The sequence below is a fragment of the Rhagoletis zephyria genome, unplaced genomic scaffold, assembly GCF_001687245.7.
Source record: "Rhagoletis zephyria isolate East Lansing unplaced genomic scaffold, Rhagoletis_zephyria_1.1 Rzeph_scaffold_07777, whole genome shotgun sequence".
NCBI lineage: Eukaryota > Metazoa > Arthropoda > Insecta > Diptera > Tephritidae > Rhagoletis > Rhagoletis zephyria.
Window position 1 is genome coordinate 9,018 of NW_016164859.1, and position 12,169 is coordinate 21,186.

Consider the following 12,169-nt stretch of genomic DNA (forward strand, 5'->3'; position numbering starts at 1 on the left):
GGTATTCCATATGGTATCACAGCGTTACTATTATTGGACTATGTGTGAGGAGGATACTGCGCCTTAGTGGTTTCAACTTGAATCAAAAATTTTGACTTTACAGACTTATTTTGTTTTTCAGCGCTCTTTTGCATTGGCCAACGCAAAAGCTCTTATTAGGCACCGCGAAGTAAGCAGGCATTGGCTAGTGTATATATAGACTTCCTCCAGGGACCCAGTATGCATACAAGTCCGATTGTGTATATTCTGCTTTACTCTTGTGTGATCTTTTTTGAAGGTTTTATAATTATTTGTTAAGTTTCTTTTTTATTAGATAAACGATTCTAACTTGAATTTAGTGAAATTATAAAAAAATACTAATTCCTTCAAAAAATGCATGGATATGAAAAATATAGCTGTAGATACAGCGGCGAAAATATATAAAAGGAAGATACATTTTAGCATTCTTTGGCTATTCCCCTTTCGATTATTTAATGTTTATTATTTTTTTAAGAAAGAGTAGTTCGCTATCTAACAAAGACCGTGTAAGTAAAATTTCAAACGTTGTACAGAAGTTAGCTAAGATCGACAAAGTTTCATCAAAATTTCAAGTTCTTAATTATATCTTTAGAATTATTTTGAGTAACCAGTCTTGTAGCCCATTCAATTCGAAGAGCAAATTTTAAGTAGCTAGGAAATACCATTGATTTTTGGTAGTTTTTTTTCGTGGAAGGTGTTGGTCATTTTCTCTATACAAAAAAATTTTCGAACGTAATTTGTATGGAAGCAAATGCGCAAAAAAAAATTGGCAAAAATCAACGGTAATTCCAAGCTACTTCAAACTTACACTTACAATTAAATCGGCTGCGAAACTGCACACTCAAAACAATTCTAAAAGATCTGATTGAAATGTTTAAAATTTTGATCAACATTTGAATGGTCGCCGCGAATAACGTTGCAAGCGCCAATTTGCTCAAAACTAGTTTTTTCGCAGATTACCGTTAAAAATACTCTCGCGGATTATAAGGTCGCGAAATTTCTCAATTTCCATCAGTTTTCAGACATTAGCCTACGCTCCAAAGTCAGTAGTGAGAGGAAAAACGTTTTAAGTGCAGGTGACCATGGCCAATTTAGAATTAACAAGCGTAATGCAAAAGTGCAATAATGGCAAAAACCGTACAAAAACTCCGAAAATTCGAAAGATATGAAAAATAAGAGGCTACGAAATAGTGGGGAAGAATATTTAGTAAGAAATGGGAAAGTGGTATTAAAAAAACATTACCAGAAATGGTAATGTGGAAAAACGTTGTAAGTGAAGGAGCTGTGCTAATATCAATTTTGTTTTTGTATTCAGCAGATTTTCAACTGCGCTTGTTCTCTTCAATGCTCAACCTTCAAATTCGAGACTATTCAAAAGCATTTCTCCAATTTTTATAAAATGACCTGTGATCAGCAATCAAAGACCTCTTATTGCTATATAATTAATGTAATAATTCGTCGAAAAAAGTTGTAAGCACCACCAGCTAAGATGCTGCGCTTACTGGAAAAACGTGTTATCATCCATTGGAATTTGGATATAAAACGTTTTTCTATCATTAAAATTTTGAAAATCTTGACTTGAAAGATATATATAGATATATATTTTAATTTACGGACAAGTTTCTTGGACACTGCTGCACCGAAAAATTGGAAAACTAAATCAAATGACTTTATGTGCGTCATCAAAAACGTTTTTTTCCATTCCTGGAAACTTATAAATATGTCGCTTACAACGGTATTCATTTGTTAAAATTCGTCGAAATTTTATTAATGTTCTAAAAAGTTTGAAATTTTGATTTACACATTTTTTTAGATAGTATATCTTCATAAGAAAATAATAAACATTTTTTAAACAAAGAAAAGTAGCCAAAACTTGCCAAAATGTCTCTTCTCTATTTACATTCTCGCCACCGTATATATTGGGGGTTATAAATTTTTGCGACCATTTTTCAACTTTTTTTCTCTTTGTTTTGTTTTAAATATTGTAAATATGTTCGAATTAGATGCTTTAGAAATTTCCCGATTTTTGTCCACAGAAATCTGGTCACCGTATGCATAATACTTACTGCGGTAAGAGAAAGGAGTTTTCTGTTGATAGGATTATAAACCTCTTTTAAGTGGAAAAGGTGGGTGATGTCACGCCACCTTAATTTTTTGTACCAGCCTCAAGCTAACCGATATTATACAGAACATTTCCCTTCTAATATTAATATTTGTCCGATTATATGTCTTTTTTCTCTGTGCTTTCATTAGGATCCAAGGGCATCAGTTCGCGCTTTGACGATCAGCGCCTAACGTTGCGAATTCACCGAGGCCGTAGTGCGAACCAGCACGATTCCACACATAGTAATGGCAGTTCTCAGAGTACTACTACCACACTGGGGACACCATCTCCTGAACGTCTTTCAAAGTACACTACACGACGTCCACTCCAACATGATAAAATTAAGATATCTATTTCCTATGCATCCAGTGAAACTATCAACGACCTAAGTAATAGCGAACCAACTGGTATACGTGAACATCAATCATCCGGTAGTGGGAGCATGCTTTGCGCAGTGCACTACAGCTCAGCCAAAGGCACTGAAACCACCGAATCAAAACTCTTAGCCCAACAGAAAGGCAATAACTCATATTTGCAAGTTCGTAAGATTATTGAAGAAACTGATATAAGCCAACACCATATGCAACAGCAATTGCAATATCAGAATAAGAAAATCGGTCGCCGAAGTATCAAAACGCAAGTTAAACGTTTTCGAATGGAAACGAAGGCTGCAAAAACACTTGCCATAATTGTAGGACTCTTCATTTTATGCTGGCTGCCATTTTTCACCATCTATGTTATTCGGGGGTTTTGCCAAGACTGCATTGATCCTCTTCTTTTTTCCATTCTTTTTTGGCTAGGTTACTGTAATTCCGCCGTAAATCCAATGATTTATGCACTTTTTTCAAAAGACTTTCGCTACGCTTTTAAGCTCATTATTTGTCATTGCTCCTGCTCACAAGAAAGCATTTCTTTGAAGAGTATTCGACGAGGTAGCGACATGTCGGCAGGGCGTATTCGAGAACGTACTCCCAGCATCACACCCAGCGCAGCTGCGCATTCATTAGCCGACGAAAGTGAATTACATTATTCATTAAGTAGTGATCACAGATGACGATCGTTGGGAACTAGTTTAAGCTCTCAGAGTAGTTTGGGATTCCGAAAGACCAGTTTGAATGACCCACTGTACGAAGGTTGTTATCCGCTGGTGATGAAGTCCTCGCCGAGTTCTTATATGAGCCCATAATCGTAATACCTGTTCCAGTGCTGGATCTGATGAAAATGGCAGAGTCATTCGCAGGCTTTTATAGACAGCGCTAAAAGCGACTGTCAATATTTTGATTTGGCACAAAAAATAAAGAAAGCATTTAACTATTTTGATACTTTGGATGATTGTTTTTAAGAAACAAGGAATTATAAATAATAACAAATTTGTTTAGGAATAAAAATACAAATGTATGTACATATGTATTTATGTATGTAATGGCCCAGTGGGAAAAAGTAATGCACGCCCCGCGACAAACCATAGCACATCAACATTTTTACCAGTTTTGACTACGTTTCTTTTAATTGTTTGAATGTTCATTATTTTTTATATAAAAGTATAGCTCTTTACCTAACAAATACCATATAAATCTAAATTTCAGACTTTGTACATACATTATAAACATTCCACAAACTTTTCATTCCTATTCCATACATTTTAATTTTAATTTCTAGAATAATTTTTGGTATGCAATTTTATAGATCATTAAGTTCTAGTATAAAGTGCACGTTTTAAGTTGCTAAAAAATCGCGTTGATTTTTGAAATTTTTTTTTTGTAGACGGTATCACGCATTTTTCTGCCATACTAAGTAATTTTTTATTTGAAAAGAGTGCATAACACCGTTAGTAAAAAAATTATTAAAAATCCGCGCGATTTTTTAGCAAATTAAAATTTGCACTTTATTATACTAGAATAAGCTATAAAACTGCATACCCCAAATTGTTCTAGAAATTAAAGTTAAAATGCATGGAATTGGGATGAAAAGTATGTGGAATTTTTGTACAAAGTCTGAAATTTAGGTGTATATGGTATTTGTTAGATAAAGAGCTATACTTTTATATAAAAATAATGAACATTAAATCAAAAGAGAAGTAGTCAAAACTGGTAAAAATTGTGATGTGCTATCGTTTGTTGCGGGGTGTATATGTTACCAGCCAAACCCGATCTTAAGACAAACTAGTTCTACCTTGGTCCAATATATCCGTCCAATGCGGAAAGAAGTTGGACGCAATAATATTGTGGACCGCGTACCTGGAGTTGGACCAAAGAGGGTAATTTTTTTAAGTGCGACCGGAAGCTGCCTTCGCGGAAAGAAGTTCTGCGCAAAAATACTGTGGCCTCTGTTCTAGTTTAGCCAAGGCAAAACTGGTTTGTCCTAAGGTCGGCTTCGACCGGTAACATATACACGCAGAAAAAGGTTTAGTTATAATTACCAAGATTTCGTTATAGTGACCAAGCAGCATAGTTGGATATAGCGAATAAATAACTAGTTCGCGAAAGTCTGCAATTTACTTGAGACTTCTAGTTGAGACAAATGTACATATACTTGGTAATAATTACAAAACGACTACCTTCATTGGACAATATCGTTAGCTAAATAAAATCATTGTTGAGCAAATATAAACAATGCTTTGGTTGATACAAGTTTTCAATTAATTTTGTGTACTTGCTGTAGACGTGAATCAGCTAACCGTTTATTATTGGAAAAAAAGTTTCAGTTTGACACAAATAAAAAGTTACTCGATGGTTGTTGTGTTTACTTTCTTCTTTTATTTGCATATATTAGGCATAACAAATACATAAATAGTTACTAGTGTAAATAATACATATGTATGTATATGGTGGTAAGAGTTTCCTAGAAAGAAACGATGAGACAGGAATAGTCGTGCGAAAACCCAGGTCAATATCTGCAGAAAGTGCTGGTTTAAGTATACTGCTTTGCTTTTTCCTTGGCTAAATAAATACATTCAAATTATAATTCACATGAATTATATATCCACTGACAAACCCCGGTTGGCTTCAAACCTTATATTTTTAAATAATTATGCGCGCCCCGAAACAACTCGTAGCGATAGCAAAACTGAAACTGAGACAAACAAGTCAGGGCATGTCATAGCACACACAGTTATGCATACTTGCACTGCTAAATCAAAACCTAACAGAATTCTACATGTTAAGTGCTATGCGTTGGGTAACCGCTAACACGCAGAGCCCGTTTAACAGATTCATATGTGCCATCAGCGGTTCGATCCATGCGCGCTGCCTATGGAGGAACTCAAACATGCACAGTCAGTCTGTCATTAGAAGCTCTTGGACCAATCGAAAATTCGTATCGGGTGGGTTATATGCCGTATAAGGGAAAAGGTGATCCTCACTAGATGCTTCACATGCCATGATTTCGGACACGTGGCACGTAACTGCCGAAGTGAACAGGACCATTCTAGTCTCTGCTTCAGATGCGGCAAATCAGACCATAAGGCGAGCGCATGTTCGAACCCACCATCAGGCGTAGCAAATGGCAGTCACGCGACTGGGAGCCGAATGTGTCCAGCATTCCAGCAGGTGAAAGCATCGATGGAAAAAAGACAAACACTTTGAAGGTGCTACAGCTTAACCTAAATCACTGCGAAGCGGCCCAAGATCTTTTTGGCCAGACGGTGTATGCGTTAGGCATAGACGTAGCTATACTAAGCGAACAATATAACAACACGGATGGAGTTTCGTGGGTCAGTAATTTAACTGGAAAATTCGCTATTTGGAGTTGCGGAAATTCTCCGAAACAACTCGTAGCACCTTTGTCAACGGTCGGGTTCGTGTGCGCAAAAATAAACAACATGTACGTCTACAGTTGCTATATTCCACCCAGTACAGACTTGGCTAGCTTCATTATTATCATTACCGAACTAGTGCACGACGCTAGACTAAGAAGCGCAGCGCTCATCGCAGGAGACTTTAATGCGTGAGCAGTTGAATGGGGTTGTAAAAGAACAAACCCAAAAGTTAGAGAACTCCGCGATGCGCTAGCCTCACTCAACTGGGTGTTGCTCAATAACGGCAGCGAGAATACCTTTTTCAGAAACGGGACTTTTTCCATCATAGACCTCTCATTCATAAGCGGAGGTTTGAGCAGAGATGCTAAATGGCTAATCAGCGACTGCTACACCCACAGCGATCACCGCGCAATCGTAATTGATACCGACAAAATAAGCGCAAGCACGGCGTTCCCCAATAGAAGCATAGGTTGGAAAGCCAAACACTTCGACGAAAAGCTTTCGAAGTAGCTTTCAACGAGGCAGAAACATCACTATCAGTGGAACCGTCAGCGTCGGAGCTTATGAGGGCGATTACAACGGCATGCGATATCACTATGATGAGGCAAAGCTGCCGCAAAAGACACAACCCTATGTACTGTACGGTGTATGCGTTAGGCACTGGTGGAACGACCACATCGCGCTACTGCGATTGCAGTGCAACAGAGCTAGACGCATATGCCAGCATTCACGTTACGCAACAAATGCCCTACAGCTGAGACAGGCATGCAAGGATAGTAGAAAGCTCCTGAGGGATGCGATTCGGGACAGTAAGCGAAAAATGTTTAAAGAGCTATGTGTTACAGTCAATAGTAACCCGTGGGGATTTGCCTATAAGCTAGTAATGAAAAAGTTAAAGAGAACTACACAACCAACTTGCCCAATACTCATGGAGCAAATTGTGAAGGAACTCTTTCCGCAGCAGTCCAAATTCATCAGGAACTTAGTAAGCGAGTCTGTCGCCAGCATCCCGGTTGTATCTACCGAAGAAGTGCTCAACGCAGAGAGCACACTCATGGTTAATAAAGCGCCAGGACCAGACGGTGTCCCAAACATCGCCCTTAACAAAGCGATCAGTACCAGGCCGGAGATATTTGCAAGGGTGTTTAATACGTACCTGCAAAAGGGCGAATATACTAAACACACTTGACAGCCTAAATGTACCAAGGTACTTGCAAAAAATCATCTCCAGCTATCTGAGTGATAGAGTGTTGCGCTACCACAGCGACAGTGGTTTCGTGGAATATGAAATAATGGCGGGCATACCTCAGGTATCAGTGTTAGGACCCATTTTGTGGAACCTTATGTATAATGGCATCCTGCGACTTGCTGTTCTAAAGGGGTCACATCCATAGGCTTCGCGGATGACGTCGTTACAGCTAAGACGCTGGACAAAATAGTAGCCATCGCAGAGAGAGTTATAAAAGTAGCTGAGGAGTGGTTAAGAGAAAAATCGCTAACACTGGCAGCCCAAGACTGAAGCCGTTCTTACCACTAGCCGAAAGAAGGTGGAAAAAGTGAGAATCAGATTAGGAGACACCACTATAAAGTCCAAGCCGTATGTAAAATATCTCGGGGTCTTGATTGACCACCGCCTTTGTTTCCGGGACTACCTGGAATCAGCAAACAAGAAAGCAGCGATAGCAACAGCAGCCTTGTCCAGATTAATGGCGAACATAGGGGAGGTACGCCAGCAGGCTAGACAAGTCTTGGCAGGGGTTGTGAGGTCGATACTCCTTTACGGATCGACAGTCTGGCGTGACGCTTTCAAACGGGCATCCTACATACAAGGTATCAATGCTACATACCGCTTAAGTGCTCTTAGGGTATGTTCAGCTTATCGAACTATCTCCGAAGATGCAGCACTCATTATAGCAGGATTATATCCACTGGATCTCGTGGCCCAGGAGATGTCCCAAATAAGAATCGCACGGCAGGATCAGCCTCATATACCACGTACAACACTTAAAGCCGCAGCGAAAGCACAAAGCGTGGAGCAGTGGCAGACTCGTTGGGATGGGACAACAAAGGGCAGGTGGACTTATCGCCTAATACCTAAAATTGAAACATGGCTCAATAGGCAGCATGGAGAGGTAGATTACTACCTGACTCAAATCATCAGTGGACATGGCTGTTTAAAAGCATACTTGCACCGCTTAAGACTTGCACCAAACCCTTACTGCGAGCAGTGCGGACCAGCATTTATCGAAGACGCAGAGCACATATTTTTCAAATGTCCCCGCTTCAGCTCCATAAGGTCCGCACTTAACCATAAGCTTGGTTTGTGCGTAACACCAGAGAATCTGATTCCGTCAATGCTAAAGAGCGAGGAAGCCTGGAACGATGTCTGCCATATGGCAGCCCAAGTGGTTAAATACCTCCGACACAACCCGTAATGGCAGGTAGAAAGTTCATAGGGAAAAGTTACGGCATATAGAGGGCGAACCTCTCAACTAATCGAAGAGCCAGCATTAAACTGCTGCATCTGGACATTACTAGACTTAGAAACGAACTTCTTAGTGGTACAAGACAAAAAAGGTGGGTAGGTTAACACCAACCAAGACAAACAGTGGAATAACATGAACAGTAACAGACGTAGAGCTTAGTGCTCAAACCGCCTCCCGACGAAATACTTAACGGTGGTACCAGGGGGATCGGTACATAGACGGTAGGAGGTTTAGTGGGATAAAGTCTCACACTGACGGGGTTAGGCTTTCGATGCTTCCTCCTCTGGAAAAAAAATAAAAAAGATTCATATGTGACTACTCTCAGCTAAGTATACATAACTGGGCTATTATGCAGATATTTTGTTTGGCAAACTGCGTGCAATTGTTGTTACAGCAAACTCGGAGAGAACGAGTTTTGTTTAAAACCCTCTTCTGGTGACAAAATCAAAGCTTTTTTATAAGTTTTTAATCGACTAGGTAATCGTTTCAAAAGTTCTGGGATTAGGGTGATTAAAAATTGTTAACAGTCTTTTAATATGCTTGTTAAAGAGAGACATAACTATTATAAGAGAAAAGAATAAAAGCCTATCAATAATCATTATATTAAGATAAATATTTTTTGAGTCATCTATAGTTATTATTCAAAGACTTATATTATAAAAGTCCTTTCATAATAATTATCAGAGAGATACATATTTTTAAGTCTTCAAAGAGTTTTATTTTAAGACTTATATTATAAAAGTCCTTTCATAATAATTATCAGAGAGATACATATTTTTAAGTCTTCAAAGAGTTTTATTTTAAGACTTATATTATAAAAGTTTTTTATAATAATTATCATTGAGATAAATATTTTTAAGTCTTAAAAAACTTTTATTTTGAGACCTATATTATAAAACTATTTTCATAATAATTAAAGGCGCGAAAAAAGTTTTTAAGTCTTAAAGGACGGGGCTTGTTCAGCAGCATTTAAGGATTAGTTCGGGACCAGTTCTGGGATAGGTGGGGAGCAGTTTGGGACCAGTTGGGGCTTGGTTCGGGGCCCGTTCGGGACTGTATACAATATTTTTTAATTTTTTACGTTTTGCAGAAAGAACCAAAATGAAATTATCACTAAAACAATTTATCGATTTACATTTATAAATAAACAAGTAATTTTTTAGCAAAAAAAAACTGACTTCAATTCTCATGTAAAACTAAGATTACCGTTAATTTTTTCATGATCCAATAATCGGATCTAAATCTCCTTTTTTGAAGTAGGTTAAAAATAATGAAAAATTACGATTTTGGTGTAAAGACGAAGTCGCATTTTAAAATTTGCATGCAATTAAGGTAACTAACAAATTTGAATTTTAACTCCTCAATAAGTTCCTAATAAACTTTATGCAATATTGTAAGGCTTGGTACAACCCAATTGTTAAAATAACAAGTAATTTTAAGCCAAAAACACAACCGACATCAATTCTCATACACGAATTTAGAAGTACCGTTAATTTCTTCATGATCCAATGATCGGATCTAAACCAAATTAGCATGTGACCTCCCCTGAGGCACCAGAAAAAGAATTATCGAAACCGGTTAATGTGGTCCAAAGTTATGCAGTAACATACATAAAAAAAAATATTCCGACGAATTGATAACCTCCTCTCTCTTTTGAAGTCTTTTGAAACTTATATTGTTGTACTTGATTATTTTTATAAATAGAGATTATATCTTACCTTTTTATTCAACTTCTGGTCCTTTTACCTAAGCCTTTATTCGATGGCTTAACAAAGCGATTGAAATAAATTACGATTAAAAATAATTAAAATGCCCATAACTTCATTGAAGGTAAGATATAATTTCTATATACTCTACGATGATCAGGTATAATTTTACCATGATGTATATGGTCGATTCTACAGGAAAGTAAACCAGTCCGGTTTTTTCTTTCTTTCAAATATTGTACATATTGGTGAGTATTGGTATTCAATATATTTGTCGGCTGCTTCTGACACTAATTCTTATCATTTTGTCGAAAGATTTTTCACGAACCTAAAAACAATTTTCAATACTAAAACAATTATTCTGGATGATAAAGTTCTGAACGATAGAAAATAAATTAGTTCAACAGGATACGTTCCAAGTTAGCGAAAAAGATGTTTAGAACTCCTATTAAGTCGTAATGAAATGTACCGCAAATGTCAACTGTAACGTAGCCAGTGGAAAACTAAAAAAGTTGGGTTTCGGATACTTAAGTATCCTTTCCAAAAGGATATTTAACATGTTTTCTTAATATTGTTGACAACCTACGTATGCCATATGGTAAAAAAAGAAATCGTAGCTGACTTCGTTGCACAAGTACCTAATAAATAAGTGTAATGTGGTCAGTGTTTTCTTTTCATTATTTCATTATAAGTGTCCCGGTTTTCGATTTGATTACACAAGTTTGAATAAAAGTTCAAAAATCAGTATACTAAGAGAAAAAACGCGCTGTAATATTCAGAAGAATTTTATGAATTTACTGGGGGAAATAACGCATAGTAAACATAAATATTTTTTATTTGATTATCGTTTTAAAATGTTCGTATTTAAAAATGATACTTTCATACCACGCGTGTATGGTGTTGATTCAAACTCAACATTTGAATGCACACTTACATGTCTGGCTGTAGCTGAGTGCGCGAAGATGCTTGCCACAATTTGCTAATTTCCAGACGGTCAGGGTTCAATTCAAATCCCATTACAGGCAGCATGGAATTTAAATATTTTTTTTTTTAACTTGATTATGAAAAATCAATCGGTAACAGTGTTGCCGCGAAATGTTTTTACTGGTAGCTAAATTGCAGCTAAAAAAGGGCTAAAAAAGAGCTAAAAATCGTCGTTGTGGCTAAAAATGGTAGCTAAATTTTTTTACCTTCATCTTATATATAACAAGTAAGAAAGTCTAAGTTCGGGCGGAGCCGAACATTAAATACCCGGCGCAAGTATTAAATATATGTTTTCCACCTTTCCGAAAGCTACCGCTACATGATAAGCCGGGGTATATTTAAACTAGCAGTACCCCGGTGTGCTTCTCTACACCAAATATTGAAAAACGAATGAAAAGTCCTGGAATTTTTCTATATGAAAATTTATCATTTGTTTTATTTCAAAATTTTTGATTCTTTATTTTAAATCATAATCCAACACATTTGGATACACAACATTTTTTGTTTTTCCATCTTGGGTATGAATAAATAAACAATTTGGAAAGCCACGTATAGCTACCAATTCCAGTAATCTACCACAAATATTGCAAGAGATATACCAGATGAAAATTTTTGTTAGTATGGGTGGTGCCACGACCCCTTTTCCGAATTCGGGGAGACCTAACACAAACAATCTGCATAATAGCCCGACTATGCCGTATAAAATTGGTTGAAATCTTGCACTTATTCTTTATATATAAGATGGGAGGCGCCACGCCCTCTTTTCCAATACCGCCCATTTTTATCCATGAGTATGGAATTATTTGTTATACCTCTATACCAACTTCCAGTACTCTACCACAAATATTTCAAGAGAATACAACAAAAAAATTTTTAGTTAGTATGGAAGGTGCCACACCCCCTTTTACGAATTCGCGAAAACTTCACATAAACCATCTGCATGATAGCCTAAATATGCCGTATAAATTTGGTTGAATTCGGTGAAGCCGTTCTCAAGTTATATTGTCACAACAAAAACGTGCACTTATTTTTATACCCGAGCGCACTTGTGCACAAGGGTATTATAACTTTGTTCACATAACGGTTGTTTGTAACAGGCAAAACGAATCGAGAT

The 12,169-nt window shown here is 37.2% G+C and overlaps 1 protein-coding gene across 1 annotated transcript; it reads left to right on the forward strand.

Annotated features, from left to right (window-relative positions):
* Window positions 1-2,271: 2,271 nt before the first annotated feature.
* LOC108374509 (octopamine receptor Oamb-like) lies at window positions 2,272-3,947 on the forward strand (the record flags this gene model as incomplete). The annotated part of the gene is made up of 1 exon (XM_017630480.1): window positions 2,272-3,947. A coding segment is annotated over one exon (905 nt), but the record flags the coding sequence as incomplete, so codon positions are not given.
* Window positions 3,948-12,169: the final 8,222 nt, after the last annotated feature.